This window comes from Cardiocondyla obscurior, linkage group LG01 (genome assembly GCF_019399895.1).
Source record: "Cardiocondyla obscurior isolate alpha-2009 linkage group LG01, Cobs3.1, whole genome shotgun sequence".
Taxonomy (NCBI): Eukaryota; Metazoa; Arthropoda; class Insecta; order Hymenoptera; family Formicidae; genus Cardiocondyla; species Cardiocondyla obscurior.
Window position 1 is genome coordinate 1,909,855 of NC_091864.1, and position 22,422 is coordinate 1,932,276.

A 22,422-nucleotide genomic window follows, 5' to 3' on the forward strand; every position below is an offset into this window, starting at 1 on the left:
ATTTACAAAGTTTCAATTTTTTAAACACATTGCGCTTCTCTAAATATGTAAAATACGTTCGGTTTTGTGCCGCAGCGAAGGTACAAAAAGCAAAAACGGAAAATATAATCGATTAGATCGCTGAATTTTTTATTTCATGATCGACACATCGTATACGGGTTAATGCGATACGGCTTGTACAGCAGTTACACGTTAATGTAGAAAGTGGTTCAAACGTAAAAACATCTCAACATATTCGGCGAAATTGTATCTTGAGCATTTTGTTCTTGGTCTTCTTCTAGCTATCGTTCTTCCGCGGCTCATTAGAATAGATAGTAAGTCTGAAAAATAAATATTGCAATTGTACGTGAGATCAGATTAACACAATCTGATTTTAAATGATTTGGAATCACTTACTCTCGGGGATAACGTTGCATAACACTTGTTGAACGTGTACGCGTACTCGCAATTATCACCCTTTGCTGCGAACACAGGGATAATTGGCCATTAATTGCTGTACATGATGTAACACGAAGGATCGTGTGTAATCGAAAATAAAATGAAATAATTTGGGTCGTAGAATCAAAAGAAAAATAAATATAAAAAGATTAATTAAAGATTCAAAGCTCTCAATTTTGAAGCTAATTAATTTTGATACTTTTTAAGAAGATTAGATTTTATAAATTTCGAGCACACGCAATCGATCGATGGGGCGAACTAAAAAGAAAAAAGGACAGTAGATACCCAAATAGTTACCGAGCCCCTTGCATTCACTGATCGCTTTCTCGACTTCAGCTCTATAAGCGGGTATTCTTTGGAAGAACGTCAGCATCCCGTTCAGACTTAGCTCTCTCTTGTCGTCGACCAGTCCAAATTGTTCCCAGAGGCAATACATGTAGCACTGAAAGAAATTAAATCAAATTAATATTTTTTTTTTAATAGTTTATTTCGTGTTTCATTACTCACCTTCAATTGACGTGTTTCCGGCCACTGACCGTTTCTCACCGCCTCTATGTCAGCTAAAAAAAAATATTACGTGAATGATATAAATCTAATACATTTATATATTTTAGAAATAACTTCTATTATAAATTTCTTATACCCGGTTTCATGAACGCGAGTTAAATTAATCGGTTGGTTAACTTTTAGGGTTGCAGCAATTGCCGAACATATAACTTATGTCAAAGATACATCAGTTTTATAAAACATGAGTTACAACTCTGAAAGTTAATCGACCAATTAGATTAACTCGCATTTGTAAAACCGAGCCTCCGAATTATTTTAAATATAGCAGAGCGGATCCATCGTGAGTTTCTTAAAAAAATTAGGAACTGGAATTCGAGGCAGGGCGGTTTAGCTGTAACTTTATGCGTCGTCGCGGTTAAATAAAAAGTGCGATCAATAATTTCATTCACGCCGGAGGTGAATGAACTCTCTTGTTGGAATATACCTGTAGAAACGGCCGTTTGCGTTTGGCAGGCATTCACGACACTGGCTGCAGTCGCGATCATCTGATCGGAAACGAAGCTGGGTCTCGTCTGCAAAATAGACATTAATAGACATTAGTCCAGATAGATAGCTAGAGACAAACACTTTCGTAAAAGATATATTCGCGAATTATGACATATATTTTTGTCTATTACATTTTAACAGAAAGATATTGTAATATAATTATTTCTGTTCACCAATTCTTTCAATATTTAATTAATTTTATAATTATTTTAATATTACTTTTTAATACTTAACTACAAATAAATGAAATAAAAAAGATTATTCCTTCTTAATATAAAACCCATTGTTGTTATGCATAGAGTATCTCAAATTTAACTTGCGACGTTGAATGAAAAGTTAAACGATTACAATTAAAAATCTGTACAGAAAATATAAAGCCCGAAAGAAAACATTATTAAACGCACGTCTTATCTTCGGCCGCCCGGAATTGAGAATCCTCGAATCTCTCTGAGTTCTATCAAGTTTCGTTTAAAAGACATAGTCAAACTTAACTCTTTAATTTTCGAAAAATTATAAAAGAACAATTGAAACAATTTCCATTGAATTTTACTGTATACTTTCAATTTCGTTTTCAAAGGGATATAACTTTTCTTTCAAGCCTCCACCCTACAGGATCATCTGTCTCGATTATCACTACCCCGTTTTTGTTACGTACTCCGCAGGACACGATCCATGCTTGGAGGAGGAAACCCAGAGTGAGTGCGAGGAGCTTCATCCTTGATGTCTCTCGAGCTTCGTATCCTTATCACTGTCGCGGAGTCCTCTTCCTCCGTTTCCGGTACGTGTCGACTTGCGAAGGCGTGCGAAGTGCGCGCCGTGCGCGAGGTGAGGGTGCGACTGAACGTCAGAAACGGGAGAGAGAGAGTGGCGGTGGCCGAACCGGGGGATCAGGATGAGAGATGTGACATAGGGTCCAGAGAGAGAGAGACAGAGGTGGAAGCTGCGAGAGCCCTACCGCGCGCAGCCCTGGAAGCTGATTCGAGAGCAGGTCGCCGAGCTATCATCCTTCTCTCTCTTTCATCCTCTCTCGTTCTCGTGTGCCGCCCTTGCGCCATTTTCCGCAAACGATTTTCAATAACAGACGCTCCTGCAGAAAATTCAGTCGAATATAAGGATAGATATTTAGGATTAAATTAGAAAACGTAGCGCAAATTTTTTTTTATTGTTCTCTCGCTTTTTGAAGAAGAGAAATTCAATTAGGCAATGAATAAACTACCTTCGAATACTTCATCCCGTTATCTTTTCGCCTGGATAGTGATTTTTTAATTAACGTACTCGCGATTGAATCGTTATCATGATCGAAATACTTTACATTGCATAATATCGGCGTGGTGTAGCGCGCTCTTTTCATTCATGCGAAGATAAATTACCATCTCTTCGGTACAGAAGAGCTTTCGATTCTAGGCCAGGTCGTACACATAGACAGACGGACTTGATTGGCGGATGTTACCAGTTTATGATCCGACCCTACGTAATATCTCCTCTATTCTACGTCGACACAAATGTGACTCCATCGTCCCGTTCCGTTTCTCAGTCTTCGTTTTTAGGTTTCACGCAGTTTTATGTAACGAATCGTCCTACCGAAACTTATCATCATCATCATCATTTTCGCCCTTGTCACGAGATTCCTAAATTAATTGTGGTCTTAACTATTGAAATATCGTGCACAGATCGAACTAGGAATCGTAAATCCAATCTATGCAAAAAGAAAAAAAAAAACAATTAGTTTAGTAATAAAAAGAAAATTCTTTAACTCTTCATCAATTTTATTCATTCATACCTTTACCTTGTCATGCTGCTCTTCCGCGCGTGTTGCATCAGCAGGCATGCATTGCGCATCTCTGCGGAATATTAAAAAAAAATATTCTACAAAAGAAAAAAGAAATATACAAACGTTGAAACAACCGAACGTTAAAAGAAGCATTTTAAGAACTAAGTCTTTTTACCTTTGCCGTTAGAGTTTTCTTCTATTAATTCGTAACAAACGCAGCAGCACTACCATTTTTCACGCTGTATAACGCCAACAAAAAAAAGTTATTATTTTTTTTTTTTTAAATTAATTTATAAATTATATCATTAATACAACCAAATCTCGCTGCTGCTTCGCGTGATTTTCATGCTTTTAGAAGTAGACAAAAATGCGCGGCGACGTGACACGTACACGTGGGTCGCCGCGAGTTTTCCGGGTCAATACAATTCCGGCGGTGGTGCGCGAGCGCGCCCCGTGAATAACCTCACTTCTGGCCGGTACAGTCGCCGGCGGAATTATTGACCGTCTTCGGTACCGGGACAATTGTTAACCGTCGGCATTTCGCGGGCCTCGGCACGTGGGGCGATCGGGATTGAGGCACGAGGGGGCCCATCGTCGGGGACGCGTACCGCCAGTCGCTTCCTCTCGTCGCGGCTCAGCCACGGAGATTCGTGTTGTGCAATTTACAGGCACACCTGTCGCTCGCGTCCGCACCGCCGCGGACTGTACCGACGGTGGCGCGGTACAGTCCGCGGGATCGCGACTCGACGACGCGTCGAGCCTGCCGCGAGGACTCGCCGGGGCCAACGAGAAGCGGGATCCGCGGCGTCCCGACGCCGCCATCCGCGCGCGCGCGCGCCTCCTCGACATCGGCGTCTGTTCACGCGCGGGGGGATCTGCTCGGGCGGACTGTACCGCGGCGGCAGTTGTATTGACCGCGGATTTCTATCGCTGGGTACTTCCCTATCCCTTTGGTGCGGTTAAGGGCCGCGCGTCTCGGCAAGGAAGAAGAGCCTGAAGCGCGAGGACGAGTCGACGCGGGAGTCGTCCGAGTGAAAGGAGAGAGGAAAAAAAAAAAAAAGGAGAACGGTGACTGCGAGAATCCAAAGTCGACGGCCCTTCGGCGACGCTTTCGACGACGCGCGGACGCGATGCCGACGATTCAGGCGCGACGAAGATGCTCATCGCGGAGTTAATGGATCCCGCGTGAGTCGAGTTGCTCTCCAGGATGCCCGCGAGCGGCCGCGAAACCGAGTTTTGAGAGGGAAAAGGAGAGAAAGAGAGATTCGAAGGCGGCTATCGGTGGTCGCCTCTCGTCACGTGATCCGCATTCTTTCGCGTACGTCACACATTCGCGTGCGATTTAAATCCTCGGTGGCGGCACATCGCCACCGAAGACAAAGAGGATGGGGAAGACGAGAGGCGTCCACGAGACGACCCCCGAATTGAGGAACCGGATGGTGGGCATGTACGAGGCCGGTCTGGGCCTAAGAGAGATCGCCGCAGCGGTCAACTGCTCGGTAAATAAATTATAAATTTAAAACTTTTAGATACTCACTTCTGCTTTTGTTGAATTCTTCTTTCTTCTTTAGATTACTCGGCGATAAATTTACTGATCTGTCTTTCGACTGTTTCTAGCAACGCACAGTGAAAAGGTGGTTGAATAGATTCGATAAGGAGGGTACGGTCGAGACACGAGAGCGTTGTGGACGTAAAAGGGCCACCACTTCGGAGCAGGACGAAGCGATCGTTCGTTTGGCGACTGAGACGCCTATAACAGCAGCGAAAGCAGTTCTTCCTGCATTAGGTCTCACATGTTCCGTAGACACTGTGAGAGAAAGGCTACACAAAGCTGGCATTCACAACTGGAGTCCATCGCGGAAATACATGCAAAGGATTCCATTAGGGTTAATATCTATCAATGCATTTTAGAATCATAAATTATTCAAATTATCTTACAATTATAAATGTACAGCGATTCATATAGAAACGTATATATTCAACTTATTTTTTAGCGATGCGGATGGTGCAGCAATTCAGCAAGCGGTATGGCGACCGACTGGCACTCAGTTAGGCAAGAAGAAATCTTCCAGGGACTCGGGAAAACCTGAAAAAAGTATTGTCACGGTTAAAAAAAAGAGCCCTTCGAAAAAAATCAAATCTCGAGAGACATACAGCAATGATGACGTGCTGTCGGAAAGTCTGAAACAGAATCAGAGAACGGAGGAGCGACAGCAGCAGCAGCAGCAACAACAGGAGCAGCAACAACATCAGCAGCAAGGATTTGTATTTCCTCAACAAAATCTTCCTCCACTGCCTTCCGCCCCTCAAGTCACCGAAATGCAACCTTCTTCGCAGCCCGTGTCTACGAATCAGACAGAGTTTAGCAACGCGTTAAGCTTGGTGCAACAACCGCAGCCCATTTATCAACATCCGGGATTGAGCATGGTACAAAATTGGCCATTAGATTTAGTGCAAGGTAGTCACCACTATCCCCAGGTTTGTCTTGTTTTTTAAATATACATGCAATACGCGTTATACAAGATATTAATCATATTCGTATATACTGACAGGGACAGCCGAATCCTATACCTCACGAGCATCCTCCACCGCAAACGCAACTACAAGAATTACACACACAGCAGGAACAGCAGCAACATCACGCACAACAGGCCCAGCACGTACAAACGCGATTGCAAGACCAGTCGCATCAACAGAATACTCAGTCTCATCATCATAGTATCGATCAGAGATTATCAGTAGACCACCACATTCAACAACAGCATCATCAGCGCTTGCAATCTGGCATATCTAGTCCCGAGCATACGAGCGTGAACATAGGATCGGACAGTTCAAATACTTGTAGCTCTAACGAAAATAGTCAGTCATCTTGCGAACCTCAACAGCACAAGACATCATTGCGGAAAAGCGGCGAAAGATCAGAACGAAAAAAAAAGAAGAAAGGCGGCAAAGCAAAAGGAACTTTAGAAACTAGCGTAGAAATCAGAAATCGCATGATTGGAATGTCTGAGGCTGGATTGTCCACTCTGTCCATCGCCTTAGCGATAGATAGATCGGTATGTCAAAAACTTTTCTTTTATGCACTTTTAAATTAAATTTAGATCGTATATTATAGATTTCTGTATTATGTTATATAAAAATAGTTGTAAAAATTATATTACAAACTCGAGAGAATTAACACAAAAGATTTACATGGACATATTTTTTAATTAAGGAACGTACTGTTAAAAGATGGTTAGAACGTTGGCATAAAGAAGGCAATGTACAAACGAAAGAACGGAAAGGTCGACGTCGAATCACAACCAAGGAACAAGACGAAGCCATCGTCGCGATGGCTACTCAGCATCCTCTCACTGCCGCTAAATACGTAGCACCTGCGCTAGGTCTCAAGTGCAGTGTAGATACGATTAGAGAAAGGCTTCATAAAGCTGGGATACATAGCTGGAAATTGGGCAAAAAACAAAGGTTAACTATTTTCTTTAAAAAAAAAAATTCTTAAGAAATTAAATATAAAATATCTTTTGTAATATAGAAAACAAAACTTACGATTTACATGACGTATATATTTTTTAGTGAAGGCAATGCAGTGCATACAGTTCACCTGTGGCAGCCAAGCGGTAATCGTCCCAACAAACCAAAACTACCCGGCGAGAAGAAGAGAAAAAGCGGGGACAAGAAACGTAATCAGGGAAATGTAAATAATAGCCAAAAACGTGTCGCGCGGAAAAAGAAGATTAATGAACCACCACCACCGAAAGCAACTCCGCCTCCAGCAAACATAATACCAGAACAGTCTGCATTACCATTCCATAATCCCGAAAGCAGTAAGTATCGCGAGTAATTTCTTTATATGTATATACATATATACATTTATTTGAGAAGAAAATTAATTATTAAAAAATTTATTTTTTTAGTGGGAAGTTACGCTTCAGGTCCTAATATAATGCAATCAGTACATAATATTTCCGGGCCGCCTCCTGCACTGCCGCAACCACCTCCGCCACCACCGGCACCACAACCAATGCAACCAATGGGTCCGCTAATGCAACAGAGACCAGACTGTAGATTAGCACCGATAGTTCCACCCGTATCGGGTCCGAGCAATTCCGGCGTCGCTTACCCATCGTGCATGGTCGGCGGCAGTAGTCACGCAAGTCACATGGAACAAACGGATCCTCTAAATTACGAACCGTACATTTGGAGTTTTTAAATAAATCGATAAAATTTAAATTGCATATGTAGGACTGAAAAACTGAGTTACGTTTAAACTGCGCCATTTGCAATAATTTCACTAAATTCTAAATTGATGCGAAGAGAACTTTGCGTACGAGATAACTCTGAGAGTCAACGATGCAGAGATACTGTCGATAAATATAACTTTAATATATATTGCAATATTAGAAGATACATCTATAATTGTTTGTGCATGTGCAGAAAACGTAAACTCGGTGATTTAATTGTTATATATTAAAAAAAGAAGTTATTAACTTTAAAAAGAAACTTTTATAGTAACATACAGCGTTTAGACCAATTTATATCATAAAGTCATGAAGAATACAACTGTAAATATAGAATCGTGTAGAACAGAACAAAGATGTACGTCACGTTTATTTTGCTATAGTATGTCGTCTCTTCAAATAACGCGCAGTCGTAATTAGAAATTAAATTGTACATGAAAAATTGACTTTTATACAATACGATCAAACTTCAATGAATTAAAGTTTAGCATTTATGTTGTACATATTTTTAATGGCTAAAAGGAAACAAAATCTAAATATCAAATAAATTTCATAACAGGTGCAAATATCTATTAATTCGACATAAACTATTTATTAATAGCTATATAAAATAGAAAATTCAAAAATTTTTTAATGAACCCAGTGATGATAGATCTATTTTCGATATGTAACTCGTATATTAGATCCTTTCTTTGTGAAAATTTTATATATTCATATACATTGTAGATGATTTTAGATAGATACCTTTTATATATTTAATTAATACATATGAAACTGCTTTAAAATTATAGTAACTACAGTACAAATTGGCACGTTCCAATTAGAAAAAATGTAGCAAATCAATTTTAAAACAGGCTGCCAAAATATATATATGTATTATACATAAATTTTTTTATATCCTATTCATATATGTATAATTTTTTTTACGTTTAATTCAGGTAACATATTGTAATTACACAAAACACATGTAGTTTTATTTATAACTTTATTTATAATTCTAATTTACCTTTTTATCACGTGAGCTCCCAGATCTGTGCAACATTATTTATAACTGCATTCGGATTATTTTTATGAAACATAAAGTATCCCTGAATCTGTGCCGGACTAATGTTTTTATTAAATGATATAACACTATCCGCAAACTGCTTCGCAAGTGTACTAGGATTCTCGCCTGGTTCCTTGTAAAATCTTAGAAACATTTGCTCAATTTGACTTGCACTGCACCATCCTAAGAGCACAATATCAAAATTATTAATTTATACATATATTTAGATTTATTATTTATTTTATTTTTATACGTACCGATATATTCTTTTACGTCAACTCTGCCTGGTCTAACGAGTGCTGGATCTAATCTATCTAAGTAATTAGTCGTCATAAATAATATTCTACCTTCTGTAGAAGCCACACCATCCAAGCAGTTCAATAAACCGCTGAACGTTACTCTATTGAGACCATCGTACGCTGCTTTGACTGAAAGTAAAGTATATCAGAACATGTTAAGTAATTTATTCATTATTTTATTTTGTTTTATTTTATTTTATGCTTCCGATATTTACTTGCTTTAGATTCTTCTCTGCTGATAAAAGCAGCGTCGACATCTTCAAGTAGGATGATAGTCTGTTGCGGCGCTACTGCTAATAAGTGATTCAGTCTGTCGTCCGTCAGGCCTCTTTCAGATAAATTCAAAACGCAAATACCACGTTCTAATTCTCCGGCCAAAGCGGTAATATACGAAGACTTGCCACAACCTGGAGGGCCGTGTAACAAGTAGCCTCGGCGATACGGTATTCCTATAAAAATAGTTTTTAATTATTAAATAAATATCAGATCTATTTTTTATCGTATCAAAGATTTGTAAAAAAAACAAAAATCTTAAACTTAATACCTCTCTCGCTATACCACGTAGGATTATTGATGAATTCCTGGCAATCGTTTATTATTCTCTCAGAAACGCCGGTATCTAGTACCACCGATTCCACCGGTCTCCTCTTCCTGGCATGCCCAAATTGTCGCCATTCGCTCCCCATAGCGATGTACATTATAGTTTTCCCCTCATGTTCCTTCAAAGCCATTTGTCTGGCTATACAAATTCAGAATTGCTACTGATTTTCCATTGTCAAGTAACATATCTAAATATTTGTAAAAACTCAACCTTCTTCAAGAATATTGAAGTATATGCTTCTATCTTTGCCAAACGCTGTCAGCTGTACAGTTTCCCATGGTATGCCCATGTGTAGATCTAAAGTCTGTTGCTCCCTCGTTCTTTGTACTTTTATCCAGTTCCCTTTGTACCTGTAAAAATTAGCGACATATTAAAAGAAAAACCGGACAAGCCTTAGTGCAATACAATATATCGTTAATATTTTATGCAACAAATATAAGTTTAAAAAATTTAATATTTTTGCGTCCGTGCTCGCTCAAATTTTGACGACGGAAAACATCCCGCCGACCAAGATTCGGCTCGCGAAACTCGCGAGTCTCAGAATGCGTTCACCGCGAGCGTAATAATACATACCTGAAAAAATGAGTTCCTATACTCGGAATAAAGTCGTATTTGGTCTTTACGTGACCAGTATCCCTTTGTTCGAAACTGGTCTCTACAGACAGATGCTGCGTCTTTCGTGCGCCTTTGTGCGTGATCCATTGCAGGAGCCACTGATAACTTTTATCACGGCATGGCACTTCCAGAGTGATCATGTAATGCCGCCTAAAAAAAAAAATAACGTGAATTAATTTAAAGAAGTTCGTCATACAAAATACATTTAATATTAAGCACCGTACCTGAATAATACGGTTCCAAATTGAACGCCTTTTCTTAACAAGGCAGCTCCAGCTCCAAGACCGAATAGGCCAAAGCCAGCGCCAAAGTAAGGATTATCAGACAAAGTTTGTACGTATTCCAAAAATGTCATGATGTAATATAAAAAGTTACCGTGTATTACAAATAAATTATGTAATCAACAATATCTCTTTGTTCAAAACTTATTCACATTTTAATTAACGACTATTCCATAAATATTAATTATTACAGAATTATTTAAACAGGTACAAAATCACTCTGTGATTTGAACTTTGGGAGAAGTTATAGGTTATATCACCAGCGTTTACCAATGATGCAATAGCACCAAGATTAAGAAAATGTTCTCTATAAAACCATTTTGCATAACGTCAACTTATTACAGAATAAAAGTTATTTTTTATATAATTCACACGTTCGAACACATGTTAAAACAGTGGGACATACTACTGAATCGGGAGCCACTCAGTAGTATGTCTAAAAAACGGGGCAAACAAACTTTAGTTTTAATAAAATCCACTACGAGCCATTACTATCGCCATACAAATCAAAATAGTACGAATCAACGATAAATCAAACATTATTTTTTAGTATTATAACTTAACATTACAATTTTTTCTTATACATTTTGTATTTTGGTGATGATAAATGCTAAACAAAATAAAGAAGAACAAAAATTAATAAAATAATATATAAAAAAAAATTAATTTGCAGTCCTATTACAAATGATTATATTTCTCACTTTATGTTACAAAAAGAATCTTTACTACGTATAATGTATCAGTTTTATAACGTCAACTCCAGGTACCACGGGTGTGGCTTGAATACACATGTCGTCCTCTTTCTTTCTTTTCTTTTTTTTTGTCTTTTTTGGTACCACTTTTACAGATACTTTTGCAAATAATATCACTGAACATCTACTTAACAGCTATTTCCCAGCTAATTTAAAACGACATCCCTCTGGCACATCCCTGCACCTGATTAATTCTCAATAAACACAAGAGAAAAAATCACGAAGTTGTTAAAATGGTCCGGGATTATTTCTAATTTCTTCCCTTAATGTTTAACGTTCTATTGTGTCTATGGAGAAAATATAATATGCTCGTTGACGATCGTATAATATTTGTATGTGTATGTATAAATTGTCCGTGCTAATCTCCACGATGTTGGTACGTTTTAGACAATGTATTATTAATGTCGTAACGCTAGAGAATGCATTTACAATATGTACAATGTTCTGGGTCCATGCTTCAAATTCCATTAGATTTTTCTCTTTTACAATCGAGAATAGAAAATAAATAATTAATTAAATTCTTTCCTTCTAAAGTTGCATTGGCCTTTTTCTGGGCAATACAGTTATTTAAATATTATACCTACACATTAAATTAAAATATTATGATTCAAGTCCATGTCAATACTACGATTGATATTAAATTGCAACTAATTTATTTTCTACGCAATATCAAATTAATTGAGCTACGTACGCATTCTATTGTACATTAAAATGCAATGTCTACTACTGTAATTGAAAAAAAAAATTGATATAAGTTTTTGACAAAGCTTATGGATTTTTTAATAATCTGTAGTGCCACGTGAAACATCCTATATTAATAACAACGATGCCTTTTAGAAATAGCTGCCTAAAAAGATACAGAATGAATACCACAAGCACCGATAGCGTCGTTCAATTCGCGTCTCTCAAAATTATTGCCAAGAAATATAAATCTACGGATGACAAAGTGCAAAAATTTCTCGCGTAAATGCAACATGGACCCGGTTACAACGCAGCACATCACATCCGTCGGGACGTTTTACACACGCATCGTTACATCGAGAGCTCTTCTTTCAAATTTTCTTAGAGATAATAATTCCAGCATACATTACACAGTCAATTTCTTAGCCTACGCCATTATAGCTAATTAAAACTCGTTACTCGAGTCCTATTCTTCTCTTTTTCTCTCTTTCTTTCCTTATATACGTCTAATCTCACGTATCGTGATTTAAACGCACCATCGTCGGGAAGTTTACCGAGCGGGACGCAATGAAAGCTTTTGTGGAAGCCTTGAGCAAACCTATCCGCTATTCCAATCTCTAGTAACCAATATTCAGCGGATAGATCTTGATATTATTGTTCACAATGTACTCTCTCTCTTTCTCTTTAGATTATTTAACTTATTATGTCTCAAATTCGCTCTGTTTCTTCTCTCTTTCTCTCTAGTTAATCTTAAACACGAACTTTGAATAATTTAGTTGCGTACTTTTTGGAATCCTTCTTAGAAACTACAGTTTATACAGAGTTTATACAAGACAGATAGATTAAACAAGTATTAAGAGATTATTAATATAAATTATTAACATAAAATACCAGTCGCTAACTGAGCACAATAAAAGATTCTTTTTTTTTCTTTTTTCTTTTTTTTTTTCCCCAACACCGATGAGATAAAAATTCAAAAATAGAAGTTTACGGCTTTAATACGCAACCATTTACGACGTGGAGGAACTTTGTGAAGGACGTAAATGTACTGAAAGGACCGTGTCGGCCCTTCAAAAGGACAGAATTATTTTTGGCAAAAGTTATCGAAGGTGTGCGCTTCCACGACTAAGCACTCGTATTTAATCGTCGATTTTAAAGACTTCGGAAATTGTGCCTCATTATCGGAATATCTTTAAATCAACTAACAAGAAGCAGAAAAGTTTCAATTCTTAACAACACAGAAATCGTACAGATCTTAGCAGATTGCAGATTGTCTTATCAGTAAAACGACTTTACAGTTTCTAAAAAGATATATTAAATATATTATTTAATGTAACGTAACTGTTAAGTATCGATAATTATGCACAGTTTCTGAATTACAATTGTCTTCAAAATACAGATTTATAAGTTCCGACATTTCTGACGTGTACGTTTTTCCAGTCGCGTGGAGCAGCGCGGACGGCTAGGTAGAGTTGAGGACGAAATTTTTCATGAAAAATAGTAAGGACAACTTCTCGAGAAACGGAAGGATGTTCTTTACTACCCGGCTCGTCCCCGACGATGATGCGATGCGAGAAGGGAAGGGACGGTGGTCTGAGACTGGCTCGGTTTTTGGACACAAATTAGCCCGACCTGTGTCTAGCGCTTAAGTGCGTACAAATTCCCCAGTTTTACTCTCAAAGATTAATATTTAACATTCAGAATAAATAGGTAAAATTAGATATTCAGAGTTGATTGCATCAAGATCAGAGTGATTGAATAAACGTTATTTGTCTTTCTAATCTAGGCATTATAATTTAAAAATCTAGAGAGTTTCGTAAATTGAATTATTGCAATGATCTACTTACAAGTTAATGTCGATGATCTTAATAAAATAATAATCTAAAAAGAAAACTTTATTTCAGAATACGGACAAAATGTGACCGATATTAAGAACTGTATAAAATGGGAAATGGTGTTTCTCCATTTGCGTCGTAGACACAGGTGACGCAATAATTACAAGATATAGATATAATATAATAGCGACAATCAATCGATTGATAGTCAATGAACGATCGATAAATTCTCTTTAGGTATTTGTCTCACCGTGATGAAGCCGACAGGCAATAATTACGATAATAATACTAATAATAATAATAAAGATAATAGCAATAGCCACAATAACAAATTTGATTGACAATCCATGATATCATTAATAATGTATACATATACAAATTTATTTGCAAGATGCTCCATTACATTTTTAACTGCACACCACAGCGTCGATAATAATCAGAATAAAATTCATAAAATGCTGCATGTACAATATTTTATAAAATATTATGCTGTATTCAATATAATAATTTAATAATTTTACTAAATTGAGAATGACCTTTTTTACAAATCTATGTGATGTACGCCACTAAAGTTATATCTGTATAATGTGCTACATTTCTGGTAAAATGTAAAGTAAAAAGAGCATCCTGCAAGTTGCAGTGAGCACACTTATCACGATAATTACTCCTACAAAAGTACAAGCGGTAATCAATAAAATTGTAATTAGAGCTCTTGTCGCGCGCCCCTTTGTTAAAACAAAGAACCTTTTCGCAATCTCGATAAACGAGATCAACGACGTTTATGCATCAAATGAGTTAAAATTGACTTGCGAAACGCTTTACAAACGATAATAGAAAACATATACATAAAAATATAAATAAACTTAACTTAACAAGTAATAAAACCTGCGTCGAGTAGCTGCATTTAGTACAGTTAATTTAATAAAACAGTTAACTTCTGATGAACAATAGGTGTAGATTCAACAAGCTGCCAAGAAGTCAACATAAATGATCTACTAAAGCCCATTTAGGCCGTTTCTACAACAAAATTGCGGGGGAAAAAAAATCGTATCGCGCAAGTTTTACAATTAACAACGTATACCGATCTCCGATAATGCATTAAATAAATAAACGTTGGATACTATGGAACTGGAACAACCAACCTCGCGTTCGAAGAGAAAGATATGCTGCTTAGAATTATAATGTAATGCATTTAAAATTTATAAATATTTAACGTAAGAACAACTAAGATTTTTCACATCTTACTCTTTCACGTGTAATTTTCCGTAACGTTATTCGCCAAGACACAAAGTATGAGTCGTTCCAGTTTTCAGCGTAATAAAATATTCCTGTGACTCGACAGCGCGTAGGGATTGAGAAACGATTTCTCTACTTGTGAAACATCGTTAACATAAAATAAATGAGCATGGGTGGACTAATCATCTGAGTGGCGAGTGACCTGAGGTGGTACTACTTGGAAGATGGGTCCCTATATCGTCTATTTTATTCGGCTATCGTTTAAAAATTTCAAAGCTACTTGGCTACAACATTCCATCTACTTTGATTATAAATGCTATCGGTCACGCGCGATATTTAATATTGTCTCTATGGTATGCGGTAAAATTTTTCCGTCGTCCACTATCTACTCCCTCTAAACGGTATAAGTTTCTTGCGTCTCCCCTTTCAACGTACGCTTTTTTTTTATCCGACAAAACGTTCCGGAAACGATTATTATGCGGAGACCATTAACGGAATATATTTTGAATCGTTTAAAATACGTAAAGCGTTAATAAATAAGCGTGCTAAAGCGATAATAGAGCTCGACGAATCGACGTTGACGAAATGGTTTTCTTCGTACAATAAAAACGACCGAGAATATATCGATAGAACGCTCGCGCTAGTTTAATGCACTTAACAGTTTGACACGACTAACGCGCATTATCGCGGAATATAATTCGCGTTAAACATGCAGTAACTACTCCGCGAATAGCGAAGCGCCATCAACGAAAGTGTGTATCTTACACTCCTCTTTGTATCCTAAATACCTCTACTAACAATAGTGGTAACACAAGGCAGAGCTCCCTGAAGAGACTCTATGATATGGAGCAAAATCCATGGGGTGTGAAACTGAACATTTCGAAGCCTTCAAAACGCAGCCCTTACTCCCCGTTCACCGAGCGCGATTCTTCCCCGTATCAATGAGGACGGCGTCGTCGTTTTTTTTCTTTTCTCTTACGTTTTCATTTTCTCGAGCATTCACGCGTATCCCGTCCATCCCTTTTGTAAAAATACGCGTCGCGGTTATTCGACGCGACGAAACCATTATCACGGATAACGAGACTGCGGACGTTCCTTATAACGAAGAAGTCAATTGTATACTTACTAGATTTCCAAAACCCGCGAAACGGGCCTGGTAACGAGCAGTAGAAAAATTCGAAAAAGTTCTCAAAATTCTCGCTTCTCTCAGAATATTTTACTCCACATCTTCATCATTTTCTAGAAGAAATCTCTGCCTAAGTGGGGACGGTTCGTCTGTTGCGACAATCGTGGTCTGCCACGTCCATTCGCGCCGGCAGCGTGTCTCCTGGTATTGCGCAGCTCACGGTCAACTTCGAGCTCCTCCAATTTCATGGTGAGGCCGAGCTTCTGTTGCACTGCTAAGCGTAGCAACTGGTTCAGCGTCTTCCGATCGTCTTCCGCCACGGCGAGCTGCCGTTGAAGTTCGTCCACTTGCGTCACGTACTCTTCACAACGTGCAGCGAACATTGCACGCAGACCTGGACAGCGCATGGTTAGCAGGGTTTAACACAATATAGAGGTAAGCGAATGAGAGGAACGGCGGGATACTGGAAGTGGAAGTAAATTGAAATTTCCCACGAAAGACGAAACAAAAATTAGGCTTCATAATAAAACGGAAGGCACCTTTAATATAAAATTATGGCAGATAAGAAAAATGCATCAACCAAAAACCAGGTACATTATAAATAATTTGCTAGCAACGCGTTTCGAAATAAGCGCGTAATAAAAATGCTTGACTAGTTACACTTAAAAAAAATATGTTATATGAAACAATATGCTTAATAATTATTATGCAACACAGTAATCATGGCAGAAAATCAGAGAGTTTGAAAAATCAACCGCGGTACCCCACAATATTAACAGCAAAGAATTTATTAAGACTAATAGATTTTTTTTATTAATATTAGTAAGCACGTGTTAGTGGGACAAAATAGAAAAAAGATATATTATTGAATTTTACTAATAAAATGCAAGTTTTGTAATAGTATCTTAAAAATGGGTAAGTTTAGTAAGAATTTATAAAGCAAAAAAAATTATCCAATATAATTGTGAAAATATTTCTCTGTGTGGTAATTTTCTATTAAATTAAAAACATCTAATTGGTTAGAAAAAGAAAGATATTTAAAAGTTAAATACTCACTCGAGAATGTTGCAGCGTTTTCTTTTAACATTCTAAGCTCATTCCTTAGCTTGAGCATTGTCTCGTTAACGATGCTCTTTTCGTTTTCGTATTTACTTTTCAGATTTGTTAACGCCACTTCTGCCGTATTTTTATTTGATTTAAGCACTGTTCTTAAGGTGGCAATCTGTTCTCGTTTAGCGGAGAGTAAGGCCTTTAATCTGATAACTTGTTCTTGGAGATCAGTCACGTCTGCCTTATTCTCATTCACAGAAGCTGGAAAAATCGTATTAAAATAATAAATTGCTTATTGTCAAAATTCAAATTACATATTCATATTGTAAAATATTTTTCTAAAATATAAAAAAAATCTGTTTACCCTCGCAAACGTTGCAAATATTGGATTGCATTCCTTTGACTTTGGATAATTCAATTGTGTGTTCTACGGCGTTTCTAAGATGCTTTATTTGGTCCATTGCGGTTTCTATGTGTTTCGCAATTTCTTTCGCTTTACTGAGGCTCTCGAGATCCTTAATCTGGATATCGGTCTTGAACAAAGTTCGGCACCAATCCATCTTACTGTTCTCTTCTTCTTTTTCGGGCACGATCTCTGATTTCTCGTGATCCAGCACTACTCTCGAAGGCGTCTCGCCGTTAACGGTGCATACATGATGGTAGAGCTGCGCGAGCTCGTCGGATAGATTCTGCAGATCGTTCTGAGCGGAATCAAGGAAACCGCCCGCTTCAGCGGTGAGTTTCGACAAAGTGGACACGTCCGACTCGAGCTGCATACTTCTTTGTTCCGTATCCAGGAGCTGTAATAACGGAGGGAGATTTTAAACATGCAGACGAAAACGCGATACCAGGTCGCAATAAATGCATTAAGTAACGTTTTGCCTGATACTGCGTGTTTATCGGAAGTTTGTTCATGAGATGCTTGCAAAATAATATGTATTAAATAATTAGGTAGTAAGGTCTATAGTTCGCGCGTAGTTTTACGACGTAGGTTGTAGATAATTTCTTTCTTCGAGCATCGTGCAAAACAGACTCGGGCCAGTTCCGATCGACATGCTACGTTAGATACATTGTATGAAATTTAGGTAGAAGAAAGGCAATCGATTTTGACTTTTCGTTCCTAAGCGCATTCTGTCTCAAAAGCCACATGATAATGCATAGCACATTATGATCCGTTGGTCATGTCTTTCGAGCACTCGATTGATATTCGTTCAAATGCATTTTATATTAGATTCCATGTAAAAACACGGATATATCTCTACTGCGTTCAGAGAAGTACGACTATTGTTATACGTGGATTTAATTAATGAAATGAATTTATTAGCTTTGAAAATATGAACGGTTAAATATATAAAGAAGTATAATATATAGGAAGCGATGTGAATTGTTAAGACACTGAGAAGCGAGTACCATTGTACGGATCATTAGAGGAGCCAACAAGACAAATTGTTATTAAAATATCTGGTAAATACGTCAAAGGGACCACACGTAACCCAACCTTTTCTCGAAGGCTCTTCTCTGACTCGGGTATCTGAAACGCCACAATTTCTATTCAAAGTCTATCGTTTTTGCACGATGATTGCGCCAGTATCGCATATACTTATACTCTCACCAATAATAAACTCTTGTTTTTTTTCTCTACACCTTATAAGCTATTTTTTTTTAACTTACACCTTCGCTTTTCCTTGCAAGTTTTGCAATAACACATAGTAAGACATCGTAGTAAAACACGAATAATACATGTATACCTTATTCCTGAGATTCGTCAATTCTGTTCTCAGTTGCTGCGTGGAGTCCGAGACAGTTAAACCGTTCTCCAATTCTGACAGATCTTTCTGCAATTGATTAATTTCGCGAGCAGACATGGTACTCCACTGATGATATTGCACAACGGCCTGTTAAAATAGTAGCATTATTAAAATAATATTAATAATAAAGTAATATTAAACTGTTTTACAATGTATTTTTTTCTCTTTTAATTAAAAAAAATCGTATATAAATATACCTGACTGAGTTTATCTAACGTCGTCTCTTCGCTCTGCTTTTCCGGCAACTTAGAGTGAAGATGATGTAGCGATTGCACATGCGCTGCCAGCTGCACTATTCGTGCAACGAACGATTGCAATTCCGTCTGACTCTTCTCAACCGCGTATTGCGACTCACGCAGATTTTGCGTCAGATGAGCCTTCTCAGTCTCCGCGAGCTCCAGCTGTTTCTCCAATTTTTTCAATTCATTCAGATGAATCTCAGAGAACAAGTCAACCTGTTTATCAGTTGCTGACGTGCCTGGCTCTTGCGTTTTCAAGTCCGCCTCGATTCTACGTAGTGCCGGCGAGTCGTCCTCGCCGTCACTACATATCGTCTGGTCCTCTGTGATACCTCGAATGGAAAGCGCCAAATTACTGAGATTGTAGATCGACTCGTTGTTGATTTTCTGATCCAGTTCTTTTTTCAGAGCGTATTTGGCTTCACGCTCGGCTTGCAATGACTCTAATGCTTCCTCCATCTGCTTCTCCGCTATTTTTTTCAAATTCGTCAGTTCTTCAACTTGACTGTTTAGCAGCTCAACCTCTTCCGTGAGTCGTCGAATCTCATGTTTGGCACCTTCAAATTCCACTTGACTGGAACGCAAGCCGGACACTTGCTTTTGCAAAGAAATATTCTCATCCTCTAACTCGGAGTAGTCCTGAAGTAGGCGAGTCTCCCTGAATCTGCACTCTCGTAATTCTGTCCGTAACGACTTGCGCTCTGTCTCCGCCTGCTGATGATCCTTTCCGACCTCTTCGCGCTCCTGCAGTGCATGATCGCGCTCCGACTGCACTCGTTCCAGTTCATGTCGCAACTAAAAACAGTTAACAACACGTCAAAACTCTTTCGTTCGCGCGAGTCCAATAAATACCAATTCGGCACAAACCTGTTTCGTTTCATTTTCTAATTCGATGATCTGCGACTGCAAAGACGTTTCCCGAGCAGCGCTTTCGTTAAGAAGACTCTCTTCTTGCTCAATGCCGCTCTTTGCTGTTATTTTTGTAGTCGTCTGGAACTTTGCTAACGCCTAAAATAATAAAATATGTAAGTTATTTGTATATCACAATAAAATACACATATTTTTACGCGAGTACTATTTATACGACACACCACGAGTGACAGAAATAATGAGTTTCTTGCGTTTCCAGAATTATAAATATTAATGTACCCAACAATACGTAAGAATATTTTTTTTCTAAAACATTTACATCAGATAACTAAATATAGATATCTGGATGTTGATTGACCAATACAGGCATACTGAATGAGTCATTTCACATTTCTTCTACGGTCAAAGTGACATGTTGACCAGTCCTCCTACTTGTTTTACTTCAAGAAAATAGATCAGTATCTCAGTTGCATTCTCATTTCATAAATTCCATGTTAAACTGTTTACTATGCACGAAAAAAATGTACATACGGCCTATTTTTATCATTACACACGTTAATCATCGCTGTCAATCAAGCTGTCGCGAAAGCAGTATCTCCGCTCTTTCGCGGGCGTGTCAACCCTAGATCCAGATCCCCGAGGACGATCTACACTAACCTCCTGCGTGATCTCCAGTTCGTGCTTCGTGTTCTCGTAGACCGCCTCGAGGTCGTTGCACCGTTGCTGCAGGGCGGACTTCTCCTCGAGCAGTGCGAGCCCGTATTGCGCCGACTGTATCTTCTCGGTGGAGGCCAAGTCGAGCTCGCGCGACAGACGCTCGATCTCGGTCCTGAGCTCCTCGAGCCCGTCGACGGTGGCAGCCATTGTTGCACGCACGACGACGTCGACGACGACGATGACGGCGAAGTCGATAACGAGAACGAGGACGACGAGGACGCTGCTGGCCTCTCCCCCGGCGTTTCTACTCCTCGTGTCGCTCCCGCTTTCTCCCCCTCGCCGTCCGCGCTACCACCAGCACCGCGTCGTTATCGCGTGTGATACGAGTGACCGCCGGTCGCCGTGGTTGCGCATCTCCTTCGGTCGATCGGCCGATCTCGTTTCTTTTTTTTTTTTTTTTTCTTTGCTCACCACCGACGCCTCGTGTCTCCGTTGCCTCCTCCTGTCTTCGACAACGCGCGCGACTCCTCTCTGCGCTCCCTGGGCTTCTCACATTCTTCTACAGTGGCCGGGAGCCACCGTCGTTGACCGTCACCGCGGGGAGTGACACCTCCGCGCCGATTTTGACAGACGCGACGACGACGACGACGACCACGACGATTCGGCCGACGGGGCGCGGGCGGGTGAGATCACGCGACAACCGGATGCGCGTTCCGCGATTCTGGTTTTCAATCCAACGTTCCGCTTGTCCGGCAGAGGCCACTCGACCTTCTTCCTCCCTCCCCTTCCCTTCACCCGCCACTCCCGCGGTGACAAAAAGATTTTTCCTCGCCGCCTACCTGACGAGCTCTCGCTTGATAATCGAGACACGTGGATGTCAACGTTCACGCGTCGACGCCACGCGGTTATTTATATTTCTTTCCAGGTCGCGCCGTGACCCGCTCGATCCTCCATTCACTCGCTTTTCCCCCGTGTACTTGCTCATTCATGAGCGAGAGGTCCAAGTGTCGCCCGGCGATAACTTAGATAAAAATGTAGGATCCGCAGCTAGAATGACAGAGTCACAGAAAACTGGCCGGAGTCGAAGGTTTCGCGAGCATCATGTGCGGGCGATTCACTCGTTTAGCGCGGTGAAAGCTCGCTGAAGAATTCCGTTCGAAAATCGCTACGAGTTTACTATCTAATTCGCGTCGGCGAATATTAAACGTTGATTAAACAATCGGGAATCATGTTGTAGAACGATTCTTGTATAACAGCACGTTAATATCGAGCTTTCTCTTCTTGAAATTACAAACTCGTGCGGGATTAGCGAGGCGCAAGCATACCGAGGTGATTGCCAATTATCAATCAGTCAATCAATTCTTGACGAGTCCATTTACGCGTTCACGGCGACGGGCAATTGCCAAGATCCAAACAGGAGCATGCGTTAGCGAAATTACGTAATTCTCGACGATCAGTGATTTATGCGTATGCGTATACGGGCGTATCAGCTGAAACCACAAAGCGTGAATTAATTGGACGGTCTGGGAAATTTTAGAAAGAACCTGAGACTCCAACATTGATTGCAGATTAACTTCACTTGCCAGGTTTAATTAAAGAAAAATGTATTACATATTAAAATTAAAAAGAAAAGGGATTAAACTGAAATTAATCTGCATCGATAGAAACAGCACTTAGAAAAAAAAAAAAAAGATGAAAAATATTACTGTTAGTTAATTGAACTCGTGATTGCTATATTCTGTCTCTAAATACCTCGAGCAGAGGGATGTTAAACAGCTTAGGGACAGCTCAGCTTGAAATCAATTTCATTCCGGTCATATCATTTCA

The 22,422-nt window shown here is 39.1% G+C and overlaps 4 protein-coding genes across 7 annotated transcripts; 1 reads left to right on the top strand and 3 right to left on the bottom strand.

Annotated features, from left to right (window-relative positions):
- Positions 1–103: 103 nt before the first annotated feature.
- On the bottom strand, positions 104–3,507 carry Obp10 (odorant binding protein 10). Of its 2 annotated transcripts, XM_070662801.1 has the most exons (9): positions 3,438–3,507; positions 3,272–3,357; positions 2,862–3,187; positions 2,147–2,578; positions 1,430–1,517; positions 946–998; positions 724–880; positions 397–461; positions 104–320 (listed from the first exon to the last, which is right to left on the bottom strand). In XM_070662801.1, the coding sequence occupies exons 4-9, from the start codon at positions 2,204–2,206 to the stop codon at positions 303–305; spliced, it is 441 nt and encodes a 146-aa protein (XP_070518902.1). In that variant the 5' UTR covers positions 2,207–2,578; positions 2,862–3,187; positions 3,272–3,357; positions 3,438–3,507; the 3' UTR covers positions 104–302. The 2 variants fall into 2 exon arrangements, with proteins under 2 accessions (XP_070518902.1, XP_070518910.1); XM_070662809.1 differs by lacking the exons at positions 2,862–3,187; positions 3,272–3,357; positions 3,438–3,507 and having other exon boundaries at positions 736–880.
- A 659-nt stretch (positions 3,508–4,166) lies between these two features.
- LOC139106183 (uncharacterized protein DDB_G0284459) lies at positions 4,167–7,964 on the top strand. Its single transcript, XM_070662748.1, has 7 exons — positions 4,167–4,761; positions 4,880–5,148; positions 5,257–5,740; positions 5,815–6,318; positions 6,477–6,727; positions 6,836–7,086; positions 7,177–7,964. Exons 1-7 carry the CDS (start codon positions 4,648–4,650, stop codon positions 7,470–7,472), a joined length of 2,169 nt encoding a protein of 722 aa, XP_070518849.1. The 5' UTR covers positions 4,167–4,647; the 3' UTR covers positions 7,473–7,964.
- Positions 7,777–10,822, bottom strand: Bcs1 (Bcs1 chaperone). Its single transcript, XM_070662753.1, has 7 exons — positions 10,285–10,822; positions 10,019–10,210; positions 9,656–9,795; positions 9,389–9,583; positions 9,060–9,293; positions 8,803–8,973; positions 7,777–8,728 (listed from the first exon to the last, which is right to left on the bottom strand). Exons 1-7 carry the CDS (start codon positions 10,413–10,415, stop codon positions 8,514–8,516), a joined length of 1,278 nt encoding a protein of 425 aa, XP_070518854.1. The 5' UTR covers positions 10,416–10,822; the 3' UTR covers positions 7,777–8,513.
- A 192-nt stretch (positions 10,823–11,014) lies between these two features.
- On the bottom strand, positions 11,015–21,311 carry Bicd (protein bicaudal D). 3 transcript variants are annotated; one of them, XM_070662732.1, is made up of 8 exons: positions 20,596–21,311; positions 19,936–20,076; positions 19,027–19,863; positions 18,770–18,916; positions 18,520–18,552; positions 17,386–17,821; positions 17,028–17,282; positions 11,015–16,365 (listed from the first exon to the last, which is right to left on the bottom strand). In XM_070662732.1, the coding sequence occupies exons 1-8, from the start codon at positions 20,800–20,802 to the stop codon at positions 16,085–16,087; spliced, it is 2,337 nt and encodes a 778-aa protein (XP_070518833.1). In that variant the 5' UTR covers positions 20,803–21,311; the 3' UTR covers positions 11,015–16,084. The 3 variants fall into 3 exon arrangements, with proteins under 3 accessions (XP_070518833.1, XP_070518838.1, XP_070518840.1); XM_070662739.1 differs by lacking the exon at positions 11,015–16,365 and adding an exon at positions 16,402–16,767 and having other exon boundaries at positions 20,596–21,307; XM_070662737.1 differs by lacking the exon at positions 18,520–18,552 and having other exon boundaries at positions 20,596–21,302.
- Between the last annotated feature and the right edge of the window lie 1,111 nt (positions 21,312–22,422).

Bases quoted from the DNA above. Each gene is read 5' to 3' on its own strand.
- Obp10 (XM_070662801.1), bottom strand. From the start codon at position 2,206: ATGAAGCTCCTCGCACTCACTCTGGGTTTCCTCCTCCAAGCATGGATC. The intron at 881-945 runs GTGAGTAATGAA...AATTTCTTTCAG, and splicing joins CGGAAACACGTCAATTGAAG to TGCTACATGTATTGCCTCTG. The intron at 462-723 runs GTATCTACTGTC...CTGTGTTCGCAG, and splicing joins GGGGCTCGGTAACTATTTGG to CAAAGGGTGATAATTGCGAG.
- LOC139106183 (XM_070662748.1), top strand. From the start codon at position 4,648: ATGGGGAAGACGAGAGGCGTCCACGAGACGACCCCCGAATTGAGGAAC. The intron at 4,762-4,879 runs GTAAATAAATTA...GACTGTTTCTAG, and splicing joins CCGCAGCGGTCAACTGCTCG to CAACGCACAGTGAAAAGGTG. The intron at 5,149-5,256 runs GTTAATATCTAT...CTTATTTTTTAG, and splicing joins ATGCAAAGGATTCCATTAGG to CGATGCGGATGGTGCAGCAA.
- Bcs1 (XM_070662753.1), bottom strand. From the start codon at position 10,415: ATGACATTTTTGGAATACGTACAAACTTTGTCTGATAATCCTTACTTT. The intron at 10,211-10,284 runs GTACGGTGCTTA...TTTTTTTTTTAG, and splicing joins TTTGGAACCGTATTATTCAG to GCGGCATTACATGATCACTC. The intron at 9,294-9,388 runs GTATTAAGTTTA...CTATTTTTATAG, and splicing joins TACGTGGTATAGCGAGAGAG to GAATACCGTATCGCCGAGGC.
- Bicd (XM_070662732.1), bottom strand. From the start codon at position 20,802: ATGGCTGCCACCGTCGACGGGCTCGAGGAGCTCAGGACCGAGATCGAG. The intron at 18,553-18,769 runs GTATACATGTAT...GTGGCGTTTCAG, and splicing joins TGACGAATCTCAGGAATAAG to ATACCCGAGTCAGAGAAGAG. The intron at 17,822-18,519 runs GTTGGGTTACGT...CCGTTATTACAG, and splicing joins AGAAGAGCCTTCGAGAAAAG to CTCCTGGATACGGAACAAAG.